The sequence below is a fragment of the Carettochelys insculpta genome, chromosome 5 (genome assembly GCF_033958435.1).
Source record: "Carettochelys insculpta isolate YL-2023 chromosome 5, ASM3395843v1, whole genome shotgun sequence".
In the NCBI taxonomy this organism is placed as follows: Eukaryota; Metazoa; Chordata; order Testudines; family Carettochelyidae; genus Carettochelys; species Carettochelys insculpta.
Window position 1 is genome coordinate 87,615,450 of NC_134141.1, and position 27,421 is coordinate 87,642,870.

Genomic DNA, 27,421 nt, shown 5'->3' on the forward strand with positions numbered 1-27,421 from the left:
CCACATCTACCACTTCCCCCTTATCCACAAGGCTTGTTATCAAAGAAAGCTGTCAGGCTAGTTTGACATGATTTGTTCTTGACAAATCTATGTTCTTATTTATCACCTTATTATCATCCAGATGCTTGCAAATGGATTCCTTAATTATTGCTCCATTATGTTTCCTGGCACAGAAGTTAAGCTGACTGATCTGTGGTTTCCTGGGTTTTCCTTATTTCCTCTTTTTATAGATGGGTACTATGTTTGCCCTTTTCCTGCCTTCTGGAATGTCTCCTGTCTTCCATGACTTTTTAACAAAGATACTAATGGCTCAGCTATATCCGCAATTAGATCTGTGAGTATTCTAGGATGCATTTCCACCAGGCCCTGGTGACTTGAAGACATCTAATTTCTCTAAGTAATTTCTAGTTTGTTCTATTCCTGTTTTCACTTCTGAACCTACCTCATTTTCTCCAGCATTCATTATGCTAGATATCCAATCATCACCAATCTTCTCGGTAAAAAGCGAAACAAAGAAGTCATTAAGTACCTCTGCCATTTCCACATTTTCTGTTATTGTTTTCCCTCTTTGTTGAGTAACGGGCCTACACTGTCCTTGGTCTCCCTTTTGCCTCTCACGTATTTGTAGACTTTTTATTTTTTGTTACCCTTTATATCTCTAGCTAGTTTGAGCTCTTTTTGTGCTTGTGCCTTTCTAATTTTGCCCCTACATACTTCTGTTATTTGTTTACATGCATCCTTTGTGTTTTGATCTAGTTTCTACTATTTTTTTCAGGGCTCCCTTTTGATTTTTAGATCATTCAGGATCTCCTGATTAAGCCAGGGTGCTCTCTTTGCCATACTTCCTATCTTTTTTTATGCAATGGAACAGTTTTTCTCTTCCACCCTTAATAATGTCTGTCTGAAAAACTGCTATCTGTCTTCAATGGTCCTTCCTCTTAGACTAGCTTCCCATGGGACCTTACCTACCAATTCCCTGAATTCGCTAAAGCCTACCTGCTGGAAAGTCATCGTCTTTAGTTTGCTGTTCTTTCTCCTACCATTTCTTAAGACTCATGAACTGTATTATTCCATTACCACTTTCACCCAAGAGGCCTTCCACTTTCAAATTCTGAACCAGTTCCTCCCTGTTTGTTCAAATCAGATCTAGAACAGCCGCCCCCTCAGCGTCTTTCTCTGCTTTCTGAAATAAATGTCTCCAGTACGTTCCAAGATATTGTTGGACAATCTGCATCCTGCTGTGTTACTGTCCCAAAAGATGTCTGGATAGTTGAAGTTCCCCATCACGACCAAGTCCTGTGCTATGGATGATTGTGTACCTACGTCTTAGAAGGGAGGGAATGGAATTCAGCCACTAACCTAGCATATTGCATGCTTCTTGAAAGTGTAAAAGGGAAGGAATAGACCAAAGTCACTAGGAAAACCCCTACTCTTGCAGAACGTGCCAAGACCGTTTAATGCATACTGAAACTCAGATTCCAAGAGCTCCATCTGTATGGTAAGATAAAATTCAGGGAACTGTATCTTTGAAGAACAAAGGACTGAATAAACATTTAGCAAGAGCTAATTCTGTATTGATAGAGTTTAAGTGCAGAAGGGACAACTCCATCATACTGTCTGAGCTGTATGTCACAGGCCATTAATTTCACCCAGTTACCCCTGTGTTGAGACCAAAATCTTGTCTATGACTTAAGTGTAATGTCCAGAAAGGCATTCAATCTTGACTCAAAGACACAAATAGATGGAGACGCCACCATTTCTCTTGGTAGTTTACTCTAATTGTTAAATTCCATCTTTGCTAAAAATGTGTGCATAATTTAGTCTCTCCAGGTTATCATAATATAACTGCTCATGGTATCTGAGCACACTTTTCAGAGATGCATTAAATAACATTATGGATGTCTTTCACATATGGTGTGCTCTTCATTCCTATTCCCTCCCCTGGAAGAAACACCATGTATGAATTTAAACCTCTCATTTTATTTAGCAAATTACTTTTTTTCATCTTATTTAGGATCAAATGTCGGTCTGTTTCTCCCAGTTTCAGGTCAGTTGTTCTTATTGATCAGCTCTATCTCAGCAGGATTCTGACTCAGTTATTTGAAATTACCTGATAGTTTTCCACACATCAAAGCCATCCAGGGGCTTTGTGCTGTTCACAGATCCCCCAGCAAGTTTTACAAGAGTTGGCAGCCAGTCAGAGATGTGGATCAGGTCATGACTTTCTACTCCTGTCTGTTTTAGTAAAGGACTTGCAACAAACCCTACTCCTCTCACTCCTCCTTCCCAGAGAGTCCACTTTCTTCCTCTTAGCGGCCAGTTATTGCCACCTCCCAAAGTCTGTCCTCCATTATCTGAAATACAGGTAAGCAAAATGAAGTATTTTAAGACAAGTATTGTATAATGTGTTCGTTTAGGCAACACAGGAATATCATCACAATTACTACATAAAGTTAAATTCTACCAACAGCTTCACTTACAGACAATGCTACATAACATTGATCTGCTGCTGTGCCTCTTCAGAGCATATTACAAATAGCAGCTAAACCCCTCATAAAATATTGAAAGGGTGATGTTCTATATTCAAACATGAACAAGACCTAAATGGAGCAGGAGGCCAAAGAGAGTGAATATTACTGTGAGGTGCAAGAAAGTACAGCAACTTTTATAAGAGTGGGTGAGTGAACTTGTAGGTCTACAGGTTTACATAACTACACTGGACCTACAAAGAAACCCACACATGCAGTATCTTTGCACTGTTTTCAAGGAACATTTGTTAGATGCAACAGAACTATTTTCAAAAGTTTTAAAAATACACAAAACAAAGCAGTGTCTTTCAAGGCAAGCCTTTTAATCTACTGCCTGCTTTAGTTTTGAAAAATTGTATGTTGTCATTAAAAACCATGGATAGAAACAATTGTTGGAGCAAGAGAAAAGAGGTGCTGCATCTGATAAACCAAAGACAGCTTTACTAGCCACACAATGAAGCCAAATGATCTCATTCTTATTTAATTAACTAGGGATCAGTGTAAATTCCTGCTGTAGACACATAATCAGTTTACCCTGAGCTAGAAGGGGAATTTTCTTTGCTCAGGGATAAAGAGGCTCTTATCTGTGTGACAGCTCACACAGTTTATTATTAGAACACAGAACACCACACAGCAATATTAGCTTTTATCAAATACTTCAATATGTTCCTGTAAAAATAAAATAAACTTTAAATATAACGTACATTTCTTTTGTCCTTTTCTGTCCAAAATGCTTCAGAGACTGATAAATAAAACAGTTCTGAAAAGCAGCCATTTTGGTTTTTGCAGGAGAAAAGCAGGACAATAGTATTTAAAATTTTACAAAAGGGATCCTTGCCACGATTTATCAAAACTGGTGGCTTAAGTTAGGCCCTTAAATCTGTATTTCGGTACTTAAAGAAATGGCCCAATCTTTCATTCAAAAGTACGACACATTCGGTGGTCTTCAGTGACTTAAAAAAGAAGCTGCTGGGTGTTCAGAACTGATTTAATTGATTGGATATGGATTATGGGCACCCAGCTGAAAGCCTTGGCCCTCACATCCATGCAAAGCAGTGAAGATATTAGCCTTTATGGAACTGAAGATCTCCACGTCGTAACTGCATGGTACTCAATTTACCACCCTGTGCTAACTGTGGTTCTTACTGGTATGGGAAAGGGAGAGCATGTAATCTCCCCACATAACCTTCAACATGACTCCATGCACCTCCAAGCCAGAACCTCCAAGCTTGTCCTCTCCTCATCCCACATTGCCTGGGGGGAGGGAAGGGTGGAGGCATATAGCAACTGGACGTGGGGCTGGCAGTTCTGGGCCCTTCTCCACTGCCCCTCCCAGCTGGGAAAGGAGCAGAACTCCCAGCCCTGCCGCTGTTCCTTCACAGAGCTGTAGGTCTGCATACAGGACTGGAAGGGCAGGACTAGGAGTACTACTCCTCTCTCCACGGGGAGGGGAATCAGGGAAAAAAGAATGTAAGCAGCTCTCAGCTCTGATCACAAGCCTGTACAGAGATGTGGCCACCCGTATATGGGCTGGGGATGGCCGGCAGGGAGTCTTTCTTGTATGCTGTAAAAATACTAAAAATAACCTACCGGCACGGCATTAGTAAGCAGAAAAATACTCTTTTTTTAGCATTTGGGTAATTTCTCATCTGAACCATCATTTCAAACATCAATAATGAAATGAGAGCAGCACCATGCAAAAAGCAAACTATACAACCCAGATGGAACCTAGTGTCATAGTACAAACATGTTAACCCAGTCAAATACTGTAAAAAAAAAGAATTATCTAAGAAAACAATATTTAAATGTGTGCATGGAGGCGGGGAGTCTGGGGGTCAGTAGCGGGATGACAATTACTTCTGTAAAGTTTTGTCATTTATCATAGGTGAAAAATTACAGTGACATTCAAGGTACGCAGAATTCATTTTACCAGCTACTACCCTGTCTCAAGCCTCCTCTTCTAAGAGAAAACTATCCAGGTTGTGGTGACTAATTTATTCAAGCAGCACGTAATCCTCACCAATATCCTATAATCTTCCCATGTGTTGACAGATGATCAGACAGCCGCAGACAGTTGGCAAATGTCATGCTAATTCTGTTAGATGAATCCACAGTTTTTGAGAGTTGATCACAAGGTGTTATTAACTCATCTCCATAGCCTGGCATGGGTTTTCATACAATTTATATACAACAAAGGGGCTCTGGACAACTTTGCCATATATTAGAAAATATAATCAAGTTGATAAACTGAAAACCAACAGAGCACCCGCAACAGAGTGCATTCTCACTCCACAGAGCTTTCTCACATGTAATTCTGTAGGCATAATATACTCCTGTTCCTATTTGATGTGTGTATCCCACCAATACAATCCCACTAACCATAGAATGCACATAAGCACCAACTTCCTTTCCTTCACAGAAAAAGTACACAGCCTGCAAACAAAGTGCCTGAAAGAAATAAGTAACGGGATGAAAAGCAGCTGGTTCATAATCAGAGCTAGTTCTATTGGGAAGTAATTTAAGAAACTGGCTACATCTATGACCTCAGCCTATACTGAAGGCATTGGTCCTAGGACTGTCAGAGAAGTGCAGTCCTGGGAGCCATTTTGGACCTTAACAGCTCATAGATATCCAGAAAGTCGTAGTGAGAAATGACAAATTAGACAGTCAGGCACCTTTCCTTCAAGATACATACCCACGGACAGTATTTACCACTTCCATAGATCATGGAAAAGAATAATATAGAAGGTGAACTGATTTAAATTAAAGCAATATAAAGCATGGATTTTTAATGATTTAAATAGCCAAGCAGGAAATCTTGATTTAAGTCACTGATTTTAATGTGTCTAGTACTTCTAAGTTATTTTAAAAGAAAAATTGAGAACCATTAAAACATTTTGATTTCCAGCTAAATGTAGTCTTTACACTCAGTTTGATGTCCTTTTTCTGTTACCAAGAGGGTATGCTGTAACTAGACACATTTATCTAAGTAACTATATAGCTACAATACTACTTAATTTGAGATCCTGCTGAAACTGCAGATCCTGCAATATTAGGCTTCCTCCGCAATGTCGATTTTAATTAGCTTACTTTAGACAATCCATAGTGTTGCTAAATTTTTAATTAGTACTGCACTAATATTCAGTGATTGTGAAACAACTACTAAAATGACAGAACTCAGTTTCTACCACATCTGTGTTAAGACTTTATCATTTTTTAAAAATACAATGAATATTGTTGCAGCATAAAATTAATAGGTAGCAGGGTTAAAACAGACAAAGGGAAGTGTTTTTTCTTCCACGCAGTGCACTGTCAGTCTGTGGAACTCCTTGTAAGAGGATGTTGTGAAGACCAAGACTTTAACAGGGTTCAGAAGAGAGCTAGCTAAGTTCAGGAGGATAGGTCCATAAATGGCCATTAGCTAGGCTGGGTAGACATGATGTCCCTGGGCCTCCGTTTGCCAGAAAAAGGAAATGGTGACAGGAGAGGGATCACTTCATGATAACCTATTCTTTTAATTCCTCTGGGACACCTGGCATTGGCCACTGTCAGAAGACAGGATACTGGGCTAGATGGACCTTTGATCTGATCTAGTATGGCTGTTCTTACTTTAAGTTAGTAGGCATAACATAGTACCTGAGTGTTTATATCTGGGGCCCTAAAAAATTCATGGTCCATTTTGGTCAAGTTCACATTCAGAGGATTTTTTAAATTGTAAAATAAATGATTTCAGCTACATAAATCTAAAGTTTCATGATAATTTAATTGAAGGGGTCCTGACCCTAAAAGGAGTGTGTGTGCACGCTTGGGGGAGGGAGGTCACAAAGAAACTGTAGGTGGAGCTTGTGGTACTGCTACCCTTATTTCTGTGCTGCGGCTGGAGAGATTGCTGCCATCAAAGTTGGGCAGCTGGAGAGCCACCCCTGCCACTCAGAAGCCCAGCTCTTAAGGCGGAGTCACTGCCCAGCAGCAGCACAGAAGTAAGGATGGCATGGTATTCTATTGCCAACCGTGCTTACACGCTGCTGCCTGCAGAGCTGGCCCCTCAGCCAGCAGCTGCTCAGATCTCAAGGCAGTGGCACAGAACAGTGGCACAGCCCCGACATGCTGTCCACACCACCCTTAATTCTGTGCTGATGCTGCTGGTGGGCTCTGCCTTCAGATTTGGGCACCGAGCCAACAGCAACTGCTCTCCAGCTGCCCAGCTCCGAAGGCAGCACAGAAGTAAGGGTAGAAACACCAAAATCTCTGCCAAAATAACCTCTTGAGCCTCTTGCAACTCCTTTTTGGGGCAGGCCCCCAATTTGAGAATCTCTTGTCTTCCCTGTGAAATCATTATAGTACAGGCTAAGAGCACCCTACAGATCAGATTTCATAGGAGGAGACCAAATTTCATGGTCTATGACACACTTTTCGCGGATGTGAATTTGGTAGCCCTATTTATATCATTCCAATATTTTTTTCTTTAACAAATAGATGTACTCTGGCTTTCCCAGGGTCATTATTACTTCTCTGCAGTTTCCTTGTCTTCTCTCCAACTCAGCTGCAACCGTTTGAAGATAATCCCTCAATTCAAGCAAGACTTTACACAGTGTAATTTACAAGTCTCTCTTTTTATGTTAGAAAATTCTGAATGATGCATTTCTTATTGACGAGAGGATTTTCTTAACTTTAAACTCATGTCAAGCTCTCTTTGGACAGATACTCAATTATCCGAAAAACTCACAGAACAGTTTTTAAATTGATTATTATTATTTAATTAAACTCCCAAATGTGCCAGACCAGTAAAATGGTCAAAACTCTTTTACATTTGATGTGTATTTATTAAATAAAGTGAGGATTATCTATAGTTAGTAAATTTATCTGGTTCTTTCTGGACACTGTGCCCTCCAAGATTTTAGATTGGCACATCTCATCCTCTCATGTCTAGTTTTCAGTCACAGATTGGAAAAAGAAAACAAACCCTGCTTTTTCAACTCCCATCAGTTTCTTAACACTGAATTAACTAGTCATTAAACTGAGCTAGGTGCATAAAGCCAAATGAAGAAAATATTCTCTTTTTCTACTGCTGTCAAAAGCTGGTGTAGCATTTCCACCAACTCTGGTTCCATTGGCTTAGTCAGTGGACTTCACCTGTTCAGTAACTGGGCTTTGGATAAAACTTGGCAACAAAAATATATTGCTTATTTCTTGTATTTCATTTAAATTATTTTTAGTATATTGAAAATAGGGTCCCACCAAAACCATGGCCAGGAAAAATACATCATGGATTGCGAAATCCAGCTTGTGTGTGCTTTCACCCGCTACTATACAGATTTCAAGGTGGAAGACCAGTGATTCTCAAATTGGAGGTCCTGACTCAAAAGAGAGCTGTAGACAAGGGTCACAGTGTGATTTTAAGGGATGCTCCGCATAGCCTTCAGTGCTGGGAGGCCAAAGAGCAATGGGTGTTGGCTGGGTGCCCAGCTCTGAAGGCACTGCCCTACCAGCAGCAGTGCAGAAGTAAATTTGGCAATAAGGCCCACCCAGAGCATTTTTCTTCTTTAAATAAAAAAAAAAACAGTAGCGGAGCTCAAGCCCCAAACCCACCTCCACCCTTGTCCCAAGGCCCAACACCTGCCAGCTTAACCACCCCAGGTGGGGCCCTCCCTTCCCCCATGCACAGAGCCCAAGCTGCCCCCTGGTGGTTTACCTGCCCAAGCTACCCCCCAGGGGAGAGAGTCTATCTGCCTACCGCTTGCTTAACCACTTGCCGTTCAAAGCCCAAACTGCCCCTTGGTGGCTTAACTGCCTGCCGTGTGCGTTTAAGCTGCGCCCCCCAGCAGCTAACCTGCCCTCCTGTGGGGGGCTCAAGCCAGCTTCCCCAGGGGGGCCCAAATCACTCTGTGTGGACTGACGCCCCTGGCAGCGTGCCCCCCCGCATGGCCCCCAACCCCCTCTCGCTTGCCCCCCCATGTTCTCCAAGCCGCCGCCCCCCAGGACTTACCCCCTCACACAGCCCCAACTCTTCCCCCACACGGCTTATACCCCACTCTTTGCCAGTCCTTCACCCCCTACCTTGCTGCTGCCTCCTCCACGTGGCCGCCTGCATTTCAGAGCGGGAAGGGAGTGGAGGAGGGGTCAGCCAGGGAGGTGGGTGCAGCTGAGCTGCAATGGCTCTTAAAGGGCCAGATGCGGCTTGGCCACAGTTGCCCATCCAGTTTTTGGAAAAAAGGTGCCGGAATGCCCTTCTGGGGTGTTCCAGCAGAAAAAAACCCCCTGGGCCTGCCAATGGGAGTGGCAAGGGGCAAAATGGGGCAGTTGCCCTGGGGCCCAGAGATCCAAAAGGACACAGGGCTTCCAGAGTCCCAGGCCCTTTAAATCACCACCAGAGCACTAGGTGGTGGCTGTGCTCCATACAGCTCTGAGGGCTGCCTTGGGGAGTGTGGGCCTCGTGCACTCCAGGTGCTGCTGAGGGCTGGCTGCCCCCACTCCCATCCCTTACAATTGATGACCCTTCTGGGAGCATGGGTCTGGGTCTCGTCACCTTGCCCAGGAGCCTGTCCAGTCTGACAGCCCTCCTGACGGCAAGACCATCCCATACCACCCTTACTTCTGCACTGCTGCCCTCAGAGCTGGGTGGCCAGAGTGCCAGCTGCTGAGGGCTCAGCTCTGCAGGCAGCAGCACAGAAGTAAGGATAGCAATACCATACAATGCCATCCTTACTTCTCCCAGGAGGTGACACTGCTTTCAGAGCTGAGCTCCTGCACGCTCCCGCTGCCCAGCTCTGAAGACAGTGCCACCAGCAGCAGCAGCAGCAGCAGCAAGGTAGCTGTTCTCCAACCCTACTACAATAACCTTGTGACTCACCCGCACCCCCCCACACACAGCTACTTTATGGGTCAGGACCCCTACAATTACACCACTATGACACCACCAATTACACCACCACGACATTTCATGTTTAAATAGCTGAAATCAGGAATGCTACAAATTTTAAAAAATCCCATGACTGTGAAATTGCCCAAAGTGGATTGTGAATTTGGTGGAGGCCTAACTACTAGAGGTCCCTTTAACACAGGTTGTCAAATTTAAATTTAATTTTAAATACATTTACAAAAACTACTACATTTTTAAAAATATTCTTTTTTAAAATCAATTTTTATTCACCCTGAATATACTAGAATGGAGGAAGTTGCTACTGAGTCAACCCACACATTGGCCTTCCTCCTTGACAAGAGACCAACAAGCATATTTCTCTGCCTGTACACATTCTGCTCTAACTAGTTAAGGACCAATTTCAAAGTCCATTCTGTTTCTGAAAGCACTCAATTGGTTTAGGACCCTAATCAGTCATAACCTCTTATTGTGAATCATCCTGACAGGTTTGCTCCCTTGGGAGAGGGTATTTACAATGGAAGGTTTTTGACCACAGAATTCTCTGCCATTAGATATCAAGACAAGTTCTAGCCTTGCTGCATTTAAAGTTCAGTTTAAGACCCATATCTCTGCACAAGACTTCTAGTAATAAAGGTACCGAAGGCTTGAGCTGTGAGCTGTCTCCAGCTACAGCTACCCAAGAAGACTGTGTCAACAGAAGTCACTGTAGGAAGGGATTTCACAGCAAAACTTCTGTCAACAGATTGCGTCTGCACATAAAAGCAGATTGAAAGAGCAATCCACTCTGTTGACAGAGAGCAGCCAGACTGCCCGGCCCTCTCTCGAAAGAATATCAAAACAAAAAGCAGTCAAGTAGCACTTTAAAGACTAGCAAAATAGTTTATTAGGTGAGCTTTCGTGGGACAGACCCACTTCTTCAGACCATAGCCAGATCAGAACAGACTCAATATTTAAGGCACAGAGAACCAAAAACAGTAAGCAAGGAGGACAAATCAGAAAAAGATAATCAAGGTGAACAAATCAGAGAGTGGAGGGGTGGGGGGGAAGGTCAAGAATTAGATTGAGCCAAGTATGCAGATGAGCCCCTATAGTGACTCAGAAAGTTCCCATCACTATTTAAACCATGTGTTAATGTGCCGAATTTGAATAGAAAAGCCAGCTCCGCTGTTTCCCTCGCAGCATTCTGGAAAGAAAACTGGCAAAAAAGGCTTTATACTTGAACGGGGAAAGACAGTGCTGCCAATGGATGAGCTGGGTTTTGTTGATAAACTGTTGACATAGTGCATAACACAGTTTTTCTCGACAAAAGCCCAGTTTTGCCAGGGAAAGCCTCTCATATAGACATGACCTCTTGGAAATAATCAAATAGATTTTACACTTAGGACACTAGAACAAGTAATGGAGGAGTACAGAATATATGCCATGTGCTTTCCAAAAAAAATCACAATATAATAGTTTTAGCCCCCGAAGAGCTTTCCATTTGAAAGAGTGAAAATAAAATGAGGATTAAAGATGGAGAAGTAAGGGGATGAAACAGATGAATGACCATGATGGTGACTCTCACATACACTGGTCCTTTTTTTTTTTTTTTTTAAATGACACTTCTGTGCATTTCATAGGGAAGAGAGCATGGTTCTGGAAAAGTCATTTAAAAGCATCCCTCCTCCCCACTCCCCTGATAATTTCACCTCTCCCATTATATTGCTGTTTTAATGGATACCAAATATGGCCTTTCTAGTTCTGGTGGGATTCTTTTCAAGCTGAAGGATTTCCCAAACTCCTTCCCTTTGGTAGACCAGAATCCTATTGTGAGAGGCACATGCTTGATTTTTCACACTCTACTTTTTATTCTTCTATACCACATGTTCAGTCACCCTAGAAAAAGGACCTGTAATATTTCAGTTTCCTTTAGGCTTATCTCAAAATACCACTTGATCCCAGGATAATACAGCAGTTTTATACTCTCACCCAAGCTTCCATTTGCTTCCAGCTTTGTGTTTGCTGCTTTTACATTCTTAAGGTGGATCACATTTGGTTACCACTTAACAGTCACACTATGTTTTCTTTACTAAGTTAGCACAGAGTTCACTGCTTCCCACCAATACAGATGACAAAGGAACAGATGAAGTTAGCCCACAGCCATAACTGAAACTGTGATATTTATGTTGCCCTGCCAAACACTGATGAAATTTTGCACTCTGGGGAACCTTTAGAGGATGAAGTCCAAATCCATAGATTGCCCCGAAACCCATGTATGTTTAGTACCTTCAAGTTTTGGTACAGAGAGAAATATAAAGAAATATAATTAAAGCCCCTTTAAAATGTAGGACTTTCCTGTGACTAGCACTGCAGCTGACAGGAATAATTTGTTAGCAACTGAAGTTACTAGTGAAAATAATAATGGAGGTAACGAAAACTCAGAAAAAGTGGAGAAATGCCAAAATACTAGTGCTGTGTGTGAGCAACTGGAATCTTCTATCCAAAAGCTTTATTTATTAGTGCAGCTTCCCAAACTTAATGAAACAGGAGCATTTGGTGGTTAATATTTTACATGTATATGAATACCATTAAAATATCCAATTATCAAAGGAAAAGTGTGACTGTGGTAGTGAGTATAACTTATGATCCAAACTAATCACACACTGAATGCTCACATATGTCTCAGGGCAATTTTTTATTGTATGTAGCCTTAAGTGTTAGTAATGCAAAGCCAGGGCATTATGCAAAACACAGACTACATAAACACTTCCCACACACACTACTCAACACTAATTCAACTTTTCAGCCAGAAAAAAACAGAAGAACCCCTGCTGACCCAGCATTAGCAGGGCAGCACTGTAATGGAATTGGAAGCAGCAGCACCTGCTTAATATCACCAACAAAATAACTGAAGATGGACACAGAGCAGAAAGCAAAACAAGGGCAAAAGTTACAAAGCATTAGCCTTCTGAGTGGTTTTAAGAGGGTTCTGATGAACTCTAGCCTTTACGGAGCATAGATATGGATTACTGTTGTGGTCCCTATCAATTTGTGATTATGATATATGTAATAGTCATACTTTATTAGGATCCTAGGAAAATGGGCCATTCCAAGTGGAATATGAAAGGGAAAAAAAATTTAACAAAACCCAAGACTATGTAGTCAGCTGCAAGAAAAAGATGTAGGGCCCACAGCTATTATAATTTTAAAATTTACATACAGAGAGGAGAACAAAATAGTTCCCTTTAGGCTGCAGCTGCTAGTTTCTCCTAACCAGAAAGCATTAGTTATTGAAAAACATGCTATGAAAAGTTTCAAACAAAAGTTGAACCCATACTAGTTAGATCACAGACAACCAGGTAACTTGGAGAAACAGCCCCTATGGAAAGGGTAGGATTCTTTTCCCAGTGCTAGGAATCTGGGTGGAAGCTATCCCAGATTTTACAAATGAAGAGTCTACAGGGAAGGAAGAGATATGCCCCTTTTTAAAAAAGTACTACATTTCTATAAAAATCTTGGTGCTGGAATGTAAATGCATCTTGAAGAACTGGGCTTACTTAACAATTTTACATAAAGTTATATCAGCAAGTTTGATGTAAACAATTGTATTTTGGCTTCTCAGTATGCGTGTAACCACAGGATAACTACATACTGACATATATGTTCCGCTGATCTGCCTGACTACAGCTGAAGGGACTAACCAATTTTTCCTTTGGAAATATTCACACAACCTTTTCTATAGAATTTTTTACAAGGATTTGGAAATTTGATCCAGAGTGAATATCTGCCATTACTGCAGCAAATGCAATTCTCACTTCCAAAAAACACCTAGCTCTTTAAGGAAAAAGTCACTGCAAAAATCAATTTATTCTGCAAACATTTGGAAACTCTTACCAGATGCACCTGCACCGAAAAGCGTCTCACAGCTCTATTCCTCTCTCCTCAATTGTACTGACAAAGCAGAATATTGAAATTTTGAAGAGTAAATAATTTGAATATTATCTCAAAGGAAAACTGGAAGGAAGGAACAACGTATGCTTCTGCCACCTCTCATTTGCATACCAGGTTACAAAATTAAAGGCTGGCACTATGAAAAGCAAGGATCTACAACATGAGGTACCACAGAAAGCATGCAGAAGGGGCCAAAAAGTTAAACTGAAATTTCTGTATCCTTGATGTCATCAAGTTTGCCACAGCCTGAGATCAGAGAGCTGGGGCAGAGTTTACCACCCAGGGAGCCAATTAGAGTTATAACTGTAATAATAATGCCTAAAATCCATGAAGTTTCTCTGAAGATTCTAGGGTATGATTAGATGTCCAGGCTCTCTTCATTACCTCCACAGATCAGATCATCTAAGACAGCATGGCTGTCCCTCCTCCCTCACAAGTCCCAAATGTGGAAAACCACCTGAAAAGAATACACAGATGGGAAGTGGTATACATAAATCTTGACAGTGACAGCATCATTGGGAAGCCTTTCAGTACTTCCATAGACATGATAATATGAAGTTCTCAGCTACGCTGCTTGTACAACTCTTTCCTCCTACCCCAAAGCCCATGCCGTCTTGGAGATATGCTTTCATGGAATGAACTGGCTAGACAAGAAATCCCATGATGCCACAGCCTGACCTCCCTCCCAATAGTTTTTGAACACAAGCAACATTTTTTATTTCCCTCTCCTATCATTTGCAGGAAATAATTGGTGAAAGGGAGGCAGGTTACATGACCTTAGGATTCTCTACCTGGAATATTTAGGATGGTGGTGGGGGCTTTGTAAGTTTGTTTCTCATTTCCAAGATCAGGGGGAAAATGTTTATATTACACTTATATATTGTTCAAGTGCACAATCATAAACACCACACGTCCCTTTAATAACGAAGCCCAACACTTCTTTCTCCTGGCAAACAACTGTTCTCATAAATAATATTCATACTAATTTATATTCACATGAGGAATCAATACATAAAACTGGACAAGCAGTGCTGTTTCCACAAACTCTTCTCTTAAGAGTTGTCAGACACTAAATATTCTGGCTGGTGCAACCTGTATACCAGCAGGTGAGACACACACAGCTAGTAAACAGTTTTAAGAATATAGACTAACATGGCTATCTCTCTGTCACTATTCAGTTTGATCAGTGTGTACCTCTGAAGAGCAGTGGGACAGTAGAAGAATTAATGCCCAGAACTAGGTGAATAAGCCAGATATTTGAGAAGCCTGTAGGAGATCTTCATATTTTCTCCTGCAGTTTACATGTTAAAATATTACAAAAGGAACATTAAAGTGGTGTGTCAGTGACACAATGTGACCTACAGACCACTAACTCTGCCACTCATCATGAACTGCCAGCTTTCCTTATTCCCCAAGTAATCATAACTGGTGTTTGGATGGCAATTCTTAGGGGGTTGCCTCAAATTAATGTTCCAGAATAGAGATATTGGGTTTCTTTCCCCCCCCAAACAACCTCTCAGAAAAGGTTAAAATGTTGTCTGCACTTCAATGACTTCACACATTTTACCTAGGACTCAAATAGGGGTAATTATACGTTGGGTTTTTGAAGGTAGAGATTAAAATAAATCGGATTCAAAATAAAATAAGCAGTAAGTGCAACACAGCTGGTGTTAAAAATTAAGCTAGACAGACTCATCTTGGTTCAGCTACAGTAAAAAGTTACAGACTTGTACATTTAGAAAGGACCTTTTCCATTTTGTTCCCTCTTACCCTTTTGACTGTGCAACTTCACTATTTTCTGGGTTTTCTCATGTCTTCCCTCTTCATACCCCTATCATGCCTTGGAATTCTTTTGTTGTACTTGGGTTATCATTACCTACTTCTACACAAATTGGCATTCCAAAGAACTGGTACTCAGATTCATCCAGGGTTGTATTTCAAACTATTTTATGTAAATTTCAGCTCCACTTTTTCCGCTCAACCTTTGCATCTTCTCACCCCCAAATGAGCAGCCCCTACCAAGTCTGTTTTTTGTCCTAGCCTTACTGACCATACTTCAGCATGTAAATTGTCTTCATTAAAGGATCCACTCTTTGTAAAGATTAAAGATCGTAAAATAGCCATACTGGGTCAGAACAAAGATCCATTTAGCACAGTCAGTATCCTGTCTTCTTGCAACGGCCAATACCAGGTGCCTCAGGGCGAATAACAAGAACAGTCATCATGATGGCTGTGTTTACACTTACAATCCTCTTTCGAAAGAGGTATGCAAATGAAGGAAATCAAAAATGCAAACGAGGTGCAGATTTACATATCTGGCACCTTATTTGCAGTGTAGACTCACCTCTTTCAAAAGTAAACCCCATCTTCAAAAGAACACTTCTCATAAAAACAGGGAAGGTTTCTTTCAAAGATGCGGTTTGCTTTTGAAAAGTCACATCCACACATATGTAAATCTACACCTCATTTGCTTTTTCAATTTCCCCCATTTGCATGCCTCTTTTGAAAGAGGAATGCAAGTGTAGACACAGCCCAAGTGTTCCATCCCCTGCTGCCCATTCCCAGTCCTCACAAACAGAAGCTATGGACATCATCCCTGCCCCTTCTGGCAAATAGCTATTGATGGACCTATCGGCTATTTATTTATCTAGCTGTGTTTTGAACTGTCGAAATCTTAGCCTTCATAAAGTCTTTGGGTAGGGAGTTCCACAGGTTGATTGTGCACTGTGTAAAGAAATACTTTCTTTTGTTGGTTTTAAATCTGCTACCTGTTGATTTCATTTGGTGACTTCTAGTTCTTGCATTATGAGAAGGAATAAATAACACTTCCACAGCTACTTTCTCCACATCAATCACGATTTTATAGTCCAGTCATGTCCCCCCCTTAGTTGTTTCTTGTCCAAGCTGAAAAGTCCCATGTCTTTTTAATCTCTCCTCATACAGAAGTTGTTCCAGGTCCCCAATAATTTTGTTGCCCTTTTCTGAAACTTTTCCAATTCCAATATATCTTTTTTGAGCGAAGAAGACAACATCTGCATGCAGTATTCAAGACCCAGGACCTCCTTAGCTGCAATTTAAGACTATTGATTCTTGTCCTATAATCAGATGTTAAGAAGAATTAATTTCCCCCTCTCCTCCTTGCAACAACCTTTTAGGTGCTTGAAAGCTGTTATGTCCACTCTCGGCCTTCTCTTTTCCACAGTGAACAAACTTAATTCTTTCAATCTTCCCTAATACGTCAAGTTTTCTAGATTTTAAATAGTTTTTGTTGCTCTTCTCTGGACCTTCTCCAACTTGTCCACATCCTTCCTGAAACGTGGCACCTAGGACTGGACACAGGACTCTAGTTTAGGCCTAATCAGTGCTGACTAGACTGCAAGAATAATTTTTTCATGTCTTGCTTACAACACTCTTGTTCATACATCCCAGAATGATATTTAGGTTCAGCATTTTATTTCAGGTTCATCTCCAGTTATAAACAACTGGATTTGTATTCTCTCTGACCAAAAAAATATTTCCTGGTCTTCTTACTGTATTCTTGTTGCTTATTTTTAAAGGCAGCATTCTAAAACATGCACTTTTTTCTTCTCATCTAAGCACCGCATTGAACTAATTTACAATCTAAAAACTACTGATTTTTTTCCTGAGGTTGTGGGGGTGGGGGAAGCAGAGAACACCTCCAGCTCTTGGAATTTCTCTTCATAGGCCCCTGTGATAAATTGATCCTGCACGCATCCTTCTTATATGGAGACCATGCCAAATTCTGTTTGCAGGACTTATCTAAAGCCCTGAAGTACTACAGAGATGTTTATTTTTCTTCATTTTACAATATGTATTTGGATATTTAATGTAGAAACAAATAAAAAAGTATGCATAATGCTGAAAGAAAAACAAATATTTTCTACTGCTGCTATTCCAGAAACCACAAGCTGTTGCCACACCAACACCATCAACTGCCTGTAATCCTTTACAAAATATGCACACTCCATGAGAAAAAGAAGGTCAATAATAATTCATGCTGCTAGTTCTAGTTTCAGGGCTTTTGATGAACAAGTTGTGTTTCTTTTAACCAAATTGAAGAACGCTTATTTTCACTTCCATCTCAAAGGAAAAAAAAATCAATTGGGAAGACAGTTGTCCTCCCTAACAACCTAAAATAAAGGGGTTTTATAAATATTTATTCTGAATTAAATTTAAGTTTGAGTAGAGTTTTCAAGTGCAACCCTCCTCTCTAAAATACTCTTTTTGAAACGTACAGAAGATAGGAGCACAATAAAGTGATGCCTGGTAGGAGTGGTAACTGATAGTGAGTCACAAGCCTATTCCAAGGAGAACTGAATTTCAAAGTTCAAAACTCAGCTGCTGGAACTTGCTGGCACCTTTTTCGTGTTTTTATTCAGTTAAGGCATTCTGAACTTTATGTTGACTATTATATTTGCATCTCTTCCTGACTTTTACAGGAACAGTGTGATCATTTTAGGACAGCGCATACTGATATGATGTAATATATTAAAAGCTTAATTAGGATGTATATTTATAGCACCTTTATGAAGTTTTTTTTGTTTGCTTTTTTTTAAAGGAAGTGAAGCCACTATAACTGTATGTTTACAGATGCTAGGTATCATTATCAAGGAGCCAAGTCTATTAAGCATTTATACTTCCAGCTGCATAGAAAATACTCATATTAGTGACTTAAGCCTATTGTTTTCTACTTTTAAATTACAGCTGCAAGGTAAGTAGACATGATCAAATGCTAACACATGTGAGAATCAGAACTAGACTGAGCCAACTTTGGGTCTATTGCTACTATCAATCATAACAGAAGGGTTTTTGTTTTAAGTTGGGGAAAACCCTGAGACTCAAGAAAAACGGAGGCACTCCTGACCAGACTGCCAACCATATAGGAACAGTGTGTTAGTTTTCTTCAGCTTCATATTTTTAAAAAAGTTGCTTTAGTCTAATACTTCTCTAAAACTAATGTTACCTTCTTCCAAGGATACACAACTGCCAAACCCTCTATAAACAACATGTCAAAGGCAGGGACAAATGTTTTAATCTGTGCTTAGTTTCATACTTTCATCAGCAAAATTTTTTCTGTTGAAAATGCCCAGTACTCCTTTTCTCATCGTTTACTCAAGGTAGACTGTTGTGACTATGTATTTTGTCATTTATCTTACACAAAATAAACATAACAATCTGGAGCTAATTTAAGTGGTTTACCGTATCAGGATACAGCTGGAAAAGATTTTAAGAAAAAGGCTCAATGTGAACAATAGCACAGTGGAGCTGAACAGCAGAGAGCACAGGAAGACTGTGCAGACAAACTGGCAGACAGCTGTCAGCCACTCCAATAACAATTCCTGCAGCCAATGAAAACTGGCCAGAGTCTAAGCTCTTAAACCAGCTCAGAAACACCAACAATAAAAACAAGGGATTTAAAAGTTCCGTGTTAATCACAGAAGTGTCACAGCCGTAACTCAGTGTTAGGAACATTTCAACTGTTCTTTGCCCTTTAAATGATAACAAGGAGGAACTGCTGTGATTTTAACATTACCATTTCTTCACAAGATGGACCAAAAGCCTTTAAAAATAAAATATAGGCACACATGTAGGCTTTATATAGCATGAACTATGACCTGATTCAGGCAATCAGAGAGATTTACATCTGTTATTCACATCATCTCTCTTCAGATGAAATTTTTAACCAGTTGGAGACTAAGCTACACCAGGAATCTCCTGGCTCAATAGGCTAGTGGCAAGAATCATGTATCTGTTAGTTCAAACAAGTTAAAATAAAACTGGTTATTAATACCAATCATTTTACAATACTGAACACAATCACCTTAATGCAAGTTCTTGGGTTTCTCAACTATTCAGCAATGTATCTGTGATCAAGGGCTGCATCAGTGATTTATTACGACAGTGGGTCTCACCCACTCCAGACTACTACACCCTCTTCAGGCGTCTGATTTGTCTTGTGTACCTCCACTGTTTCACCTCACTTAAATGCTTAATGGCAAAATCAAACAAAAAAGTGTCGCAGCACAATACTGGTGAAAAATTGCATACAGTAGTCCCTGGTGTATCCCAAAGTCAGGTAAGTCGGGAGTGGGGGGTTGGGTGGTGGGTTGGGGCAGAGGGAGTTAACTCTGTGGTGGGCGAGGGCTGTGGAGGGGGGACAGGAGGGTGGAGTTGAGCTGGGACGTGTGGAGGTTGGAGCAGGATCTGCAGGGGTGGTGGGCAGGGGACTGGAGCCTGAGCCCTGTGTGCTGTACCGGGGGCTGGAGCCCAAGCTCCATGAGGGGCTGTAGTACCCCGGGGCTGGGAGCCCGTGCATGGGTTGAGGCTGAGCTGGGGCCACAGGACCAGGGGTGATCCTGGGGGGTGGGGGACAAGGGGGTTTTAGCTCCCTAGCTGCCTGTAGCAGTGGGCAGCTAGAGGAGCTAAAATCCTCCCTACCTTCCCAGAGTGGTGCCGCTGTCAGCTTGACAGCAGCGCTGCTCTGGGATGCAGGTTTTAGCCCACCTGGCTGCCCACAGAGGCAGGAAACTAAGCAAGCTAAAAGTCTTCCCTTTACCTTCCCAGAGTGGTGCCTAGAGCTGCTCTGGGAAGGTAGGGGCTTCCCACTCTCAGCCTGGGGCTCTTAGCCTGTCTAGCTACCTGCAGCTGCAGGAAGCAAGACAGGCTGAGAGCTACACACGTTCTAGTTGTGTGAAACTCGCGTTTAAGCAAGTTCTGTGCAACCTGAAGATGCGTAAAGCGAGAGTTTACTATAGTTTCTCATTTTTACCATATAATTATAAAATTAATCAATTGGAATATAAATATATTTACATTTCATTATGTAGTATATTGAGCAGTATAAAGAAATCACAATCCTAAATGTGCGATGTTGATCAAGCCTTCAAAGATCTTATCACCACCTTACAGAAATATCTCCTTAAGTTCCACTTCATCAGCAACACACAATAATTGCGATGGCTACGTCTACACTAGCCAAAAACTTCAAAATGGCCATGCAAATGACTATTTCGAAGTTTACTAATGAAGCGCTGAAATTCATATTCAGTGCCTCATTAGCATGCGGGCGGCTGCGGCACTTCGACATTGACGCGGCTCACCGCCGCACGGCTCGTCCAGACGGGGCTCCTTTTTGAAAGGACCCCGCCTACTTCGAAGTCCCTTTATTCCCATCTGCTCATAGGAATAAGCGGACTTCGAAGTAGGTGGGGTCCTTTTGAAAAGGAGCCCCATCTGGACGAGCTGCACGGCGGTGAGCCGCGTCAATTTCGAAGTGCCGCGGCTGCCCGCATGCTAATAAGGTGCTGAATATGTATTTCAGCGCTTCATTAGTAAACTTCAAAATGGCCATTTGCATGGCCATTTCGAAGTTTGTGGCTAGTGTAGACACAGCCAATGAGCTAATCTTTTTATGGGGCGTGGGGATGGGGTGAGAGGAGAGGCACAGTACTAATCTTTACTCCATCAAGATGAGCAGTAGATTCACTGTGTAACTAAGGGATTTTATTTACATTGCACTTATCTTTCCTCCCATGTGTCTCTCACTGTTTCCTAACACCATGCCCATCAATCCTCTTCTATCATGTCTGAAGATTGCTTATAGAGTCTTCAGTTCAAGGATCATATTATTATCTGTACTGTAATGGACATACTGCATTTCAGGGTGTTATACATTAATAATCATAATTATCAGCAACCAAGAAATACATACAGAAGGTTATACAATGGAAGCTACATCTACTCAGGCACATCTGCAAAATGAACAATGAGCAAAAAGTCAAGACCCTGGTATTCAGCATAATGGACAGCTCAAGTAGGAGAGGCAGACCCCATAGAGAATGAGTAAATGATGTAGCAGAATGGTGCAGAGCTAGTCTACAGAAACTAAGCCACTCCGCACTGGATGGGGAAAGAGAAGAAATAGTGAGGGAGGCATCAGACACCAACGGGTGCTGAGCCTATGGTTGTTGATGATGAAGAAATACATAACCTGTTCTATCTTCCTCATTAATTAAAATACACAAATTTTCAAGAACATTCCTATTTCCATACATACTTGTGGCCCATTTTCTCTAGTGTCCTGTTTTCAAATGCTTCAGGGGAAAATGAAAGAAACCCACTAGTGGCCAATTACACAATAAAATGCCCAGAGGGGAAGTTTCTCAAGAGAATGATTTATAACTTCCAACATGAAAGGTTTATAGTCCTTCCAAACTATTTTTTTTAACAAGAGAACTAACAAGATTATTCAGAGTTAGAAAAAAAAACTTGAGAAAATTACATGATTCAAAAGTATTTGCAATTAGTGCAGCAGTTATAAAGTAACTGCAATTAGGGACAAATACGTCACTCTTGCCTGCAAGTCTTTTTAAAATCAGAGCCTGCAAAAATATATTGCTATTTTTGTGGTATGCAACACATCTATAATCAGACATGTTCCATCTTTTCATACTAGGGGTAGCTTCTAAATCTTATTGCTGAAGATGAAAAACATGTTAAAGTGAAGACATTTACAAACAAAGATGGATTTACAATATATTGCATACAAGAACAGCATTGGCGAGACAAAGGAGAGCATGAAGAGATAACACCTGTTGAGTTCTCATTTGGAAAGATTCATAAACGCCCACTGATGAGTAAAAAACATGGAGACCTGGGAGTTGGGTTAGAAATGGGAGGGATCATGGGCTATGGTATCAGAGAAAAAAAGAGGGACTAGGCAGAGCTGGAAGACAAAAGCAAATCAGTATCTTAGACGGTTATACACAAATGCAAGAAGTATAGGTAATAAGCAGGAAGAACTTGAAATCCCAATAAACAAAACACAGCTATGACATAATTGGTATCACAGAAACTTGGTGGGGTAATACACGATTGGAATATTGGTACAGAAGGGTACAACTTACTCAGGGAGGATAGGCAGCGTGAATAGGGAGGAGGTGTTGTCTTATGTATTAAAAATGTGCACACCTGGACTGAGGTGGAGATGGATGCAAGAGACAGACATGTTGAGAGATTCTGGGTTAGGTTAAAAGGGGCAAAAAAACAAGGATGACGTAATGATGGGGTCTACTACAGACCACCTAGCCAGGTAGAAGAGGTGGATGAGGCTTTTTCTGAACAATAACAAAACCTTCCAAAACACAGAATTTGGTGGTGATGGGGGATCTCAGCTATCCAGACATATGTTGGGAAACTAACACAGCAAGGCACAGGCTACCCAGAAAATTCCTGGACTGCATGGATGACAATATTTTATTTGGGAAGGTGGAAAAAAGCTACTGGGAGAAGCAGTTCTAGATTTGATTTTAACAAATAGGGAGGAACTTAGTGAGAATTTGAAAGTGGAAGGTGGCTTGGGAGACAGTGACCATGAAATCATAGAGTTCATGATTCTAAGAAATAGTGAAATGGAGAACAGCTGACTGACCAGTTTGTGGATCAGGAGTGTTTTCATGTCTATCTTGTGTCCATTAATTCTTTGTCTTAGACCGTTTGAAGTCTGTCCAATACACAGAGCATCTGGGCATTGTTGGCACATGATAGCATATATGATGTTAGTTGAGGAACATGAGAATGTGCCTGTGATTCTGTGAATAACCTGGTTAGGTAGAGTGACGATATCTCCAGAATAGATATGTGGACAAAGTTGACAATGGGTTTGTTGCAAGGGAAAGTTCCAGGACTGGTGTTCCTGTGGTATAGACTGTGATTGTTGGTGAGAATCCTCATAAGGTTGGGAGGTTGTCTGTAGGAGAGAATAGGGCTGTCACCTAGGGCCTTCTGGAGTGTGGCATCCTGATTAAGGATAGGTTGTAGGTCTTTAACAATGCGTTGCATTAGTTTGAGTTGGGGGCTGTAGGTAATGACCAGTGGTGTTCTGTTCTTGGCTTTTTTGAGCCTATCTTGGAGTAGCTGGTCTCTGGGTATTTGTCTGGCCCTGCTGATTTGTTTTTGATAACATTTTTCTGATTTGTCAATCTTGATTACTATTTTTGGTTCTCTGTGCCTTAAATATTGAGTCTGTTCTGGTCTGGCTATGATCTGAAGAAGTGGGTCTGTCCCACGAAAGTTCATCACCTAATAAATTATTTTGTTAGTCTTTAAAGTGCTACTGGACTGCTTTTTTGTTTTGATAGTATACAGACTAGCATGGTTTTCTCTGTTACTAAAATTTCTGCTGTTTATAATCCAAGGTGGGGCCAAAGGACCTATAAGCAACCCTCTCACTTCTCATCTCAGCCCTAATCTGAGCACTGAGCAGGGTACAAATATTTTGCTTACACATAGCTTAGCCATAGTTATAAAAAAATAGCATGAACACAAATTCACTAGGCACATTAATGTCTCTTTTTCCATCTCAGCACATTTTTAAAGTTTTAGTACGGCCAGGGTTAGAAAACTGCTAACTGTTTCATAATGTGACTGCTTTTTTTATATACCTTTATATTGCCGAATTAATTGCAGAGTTTTACTTGGATATTTTTATTTGCGTATGTAAGAAGCATTTTGAAATCAGATATGCACATCATGGTATTTACTGAAACTTTAGCATCACTATATATTTAACCACTTCTGTACAACTGCATCTATCTTACTAAAACAGCATTTACAGATTTCTAATATTTGTATAAACAATGCAGTCTTACAAAGTGTTAAAAAATGGATTTTTCTGAGGGGTGACGGACTTCTTTCCCTACAACACGCGGTAAGCATATATACTCTTAACTTTAATAATCATGTGGAAAAATATAAAGACCATCTTTTAGAGGGAAAATAATAGTTTGTCACATACTCCATTACGGAAAGGTTTTAGAACATATTGGTTTTCGTTTAGCTATGTAAACTAAATTTTGAAAAAAAAAGCCACTCATTATATCTTACACGACTCTCTTATGGTAACAAGCAGATACTGCAACATTTTCTAAAATGACAGTTTACAGATTTTTTTCAGGAAGAAGTATGCTTTTGAAAGCAGGGTTTATTTTCAAATGCACCCCATCTACACAGCTGTTTTGGCTTTCAAAAACAGCTGTTTTGGAAGTGAGATCCTGTGGGAGTATGCAAATTAGGAGCGGGATACTTAAATTTGCGCCTCTTTTGCATTTTCGATCGGCTTCATTTGTATGCCCCTTCTGAAAGGGAGGGGCAGTGTAGATGTTGCTGTAATAAATAATTAATAATCTCAAACTAGAAACACGTGAGCTAACAGAGCAACTGTGGAAATACTTGCATTATAAAATACTGTGGGATGATACTGTAATTCACTGGCTTAACCTTGCCTTTTTATTTGTGCAAAAAAATTCATCTGTACAAAAAAGCAGGAAAACAGCAGATGAGTAGACTTTCGTGATGCACTTAAGGAGACAGTCTGTATTAATGGTCAGATTACTTCATTTTTTTGGCCTGAAATTTCCATTAGACCACTTTAATAGCATTTGAAGTCCCTGTATACATTTTACAAGGTCCTTTTAAAATGTGCAGCAGTTCCATTTGCCAAATGGCACGTTTTCAAGGGAATATCGGTTGGGCCATATCAGACAGAAAGAGGAAGAAACAGAAAGATTTTTTTTATTGAATTTCTACTATTCTCTTTGGGAGAGGAGATTAAACCAATTTCTGTAATAATTCAGTGAGATAGCAGTGAAAGAGTTTTCTATATTGAAGGGTCAAAGACGGGGAGACTATATATTTGTGGCAGTAACACCAATCAGCATAGCTACCAACAGCAAATCATTAGAGAAGAGGACCAATACAGAATTTTCTGCTGAGATTTGTAGCAATGGGGGCAGCTATTCAAATGTGGACTTTACTATATTTACTTAATTACAGCCCGTGAACTTACTTCCTTGAAGAAGGGGCTTTGGGAATTTCCAATTAAAGTATAATGTGGACAAAACTGGTGTTCATGAGGACATTTTAAACCTTTTTCCCTCCACAATTTCAACGCCCCCACATTATTATATGTATAACTATAGCAAGACAGGCTCATTTTTTAATGTATCTGTCTGTTCAATTGCTATTACATTACCTGCCCTGGGCACTACTAAAATCCTTCAGGTTGCAAGGATCCCAGGGAAGGGTAGTTAGAATCAGAGACAACTGGGAGGCAAGTCAGTACAAACAGTCTACGCAGCACAGGAAGAGGCATCTTGAATAGAACTCCCAGTGCGTACGCTAGACTGGGGGAGAAGGTAAGGAAGAAAGAGGGTCTATAGTGTAAGCCCTTACTCCATCAGTAAAGAGGATAATGAGACAGACTCCCCTGAGAACTCAGGTCTCTGAGGGCTAAAGAGAAAGTGTAAATTCAGAAGATGAGCAAAAAGGGGATCTATTGTATTGGGAGATTAGCTTTGGAATGTGAAGGTCTGAGCAGGCTGGCAATTGTAAGGGAGAACATGCTTTACACAGGAGAAGGCACTGAGGGGGAGTTACAAATTCAGCAGGAACTTAAGATCCATAATTAAACTTCAGTGAGCTCCACTCCTTGTGGGGTTCATCCCCTTCTCAGTTCTGGGCTTCCATTTCCCCCATCCTCTTTACCATCTACCTCTACCAACACTATAGCTGCTAACAGGCGCCCCAGTTACAGGAAGCATCTTTGGGACACCAAGTGTGCAAATGACCTTTCACGATACATTAGCATCAAGTCCCCTATATGTCAGCAAGCTGCATACTTTTGAGATTCCCTTCTCAAACACAGTCCTAACAGGCTTTTCAGAGATCCAACAATGATTATTTTAAGTGTTACACAAAGAAACTGAGTAGATTTAATAGTTTCAACGTTTGTGTTTTGGAAGCTGTGCTTTTAATGCACGCAATATTTTACTACAGAGAACAGCTGTGTGAAGTGAAGTGAGAAGACTGGAAAAAATGAATAACTGGTCCTATGATTTGCCTGATCCAGGCCCAATTTCCTTGGATTTCAATTACTAAGCTGTATTTTTGGCAGTTTAATTTTTTAAATACAGTTCAAATCCCATTGGATAAGACTGTGATTTGGGCTTCTCCTGAGGGTCCGACACTTCTCTAATCATACCTGTAGGTGATTTTTTAGGTAGGTTCATTAAAAGTATATTGCAATAATATGAAAAATGTTAAATATTTATAAGCACAAGATAACTGACTGAAAAATTAGTTTAAGTGTCACTACTGCATTTTCAGGTCTAAGATTTAGTCCATGATCCACTCCAAGAATATCAATGAAAATGTACTGGGGTCATATGAGTGGAAGATGCAGTTTTATCACATGCAGTAAGTACTGATACCAGATTCCATACTGCTTTGCTTATAAAACAGGAGTTCCTCCCAAAGCAAAAATATTTGCATTGTACAAGTATCAGGCCTAACTTGAACTAAGATTGGAATATGAATACAATCTGAATGAGTAGGTAAGTTTGGGCCTCAAAGCTATGCAAGAGAGTTGTTAAATTTAAAAAAAATTATTTCAGTTTCAATGAACAGGAAGTGAGATGTTCAGAAATTCCAGCCAACCTCCCCGCTCCCACCCCAGAGAACTATATCAAGTAAAACCTGGGGACAGTAGCAGATGGAAACTTTGAAAAGCTATTCTGACTGCCAGACCAAAGTGGGACTCGGAGGGAACATTTTGATGGAAGCAGAACATTGCATTATTCCCTTGAATCCTATGCAGAGTCCTAGATTTCAGATGAATTCAGTTCCCTTCAATTCAGAAGGCAGACTGTACCACTAGTTTTTTTCTATACTACAGCACTAGAGTAGCCTAGAAGCATTCAACAAGATAGGGTCCCCAATGGGCTAAATAATACATGCAGTAAGAGGCAGTTCTTACCCGTAAGAGCTTTCAGTCTAAAGCTGATGTGTTCTTAACCTATCAGCAGGTATCAAAGCTGTTTTTATTAGTGGAAATTTGCTTCAAGAGGTTAAGGGCCCAAAGAAATATTTAAGTCAAACCAAAGACTATATATAAATTAAAAACAGACATTTGGCCTCAACCACCTCGTGACAGGTCACAGAATTGGCTGCAGCCCTGGAAAAAGTGCAGACTTAACTAAAGCCAATTTTACACTTTCTGCTGCCC

At 40.7% G+C, this 27,421-nt stretch overlaps 1 protein-coding gene across 2 annotated transcripts in view; it reads right to left on the reverse strand.

Annotated features, from left to right (window-relative positions):
* Positions 1–27,421, reverse strand: part of ARSB (arylsulfatase B) — a 102,792-nt gene that overhangs the window by 53,971 nt on the left and 21,400 nt on the right. For both annotated transcript variants that reach the window (XM_074995457.1, XM_074995458.1), the window contains exon 5: positions 2,111–2,354. In XM_074995457.1, the coding sequence (XP_074851558.1) occupies positions 2,111–2,354 (244 nt within the window). The remainder of the gene's footprint in view (positions 1–2,110; positions 2,355–27,421) is intronic.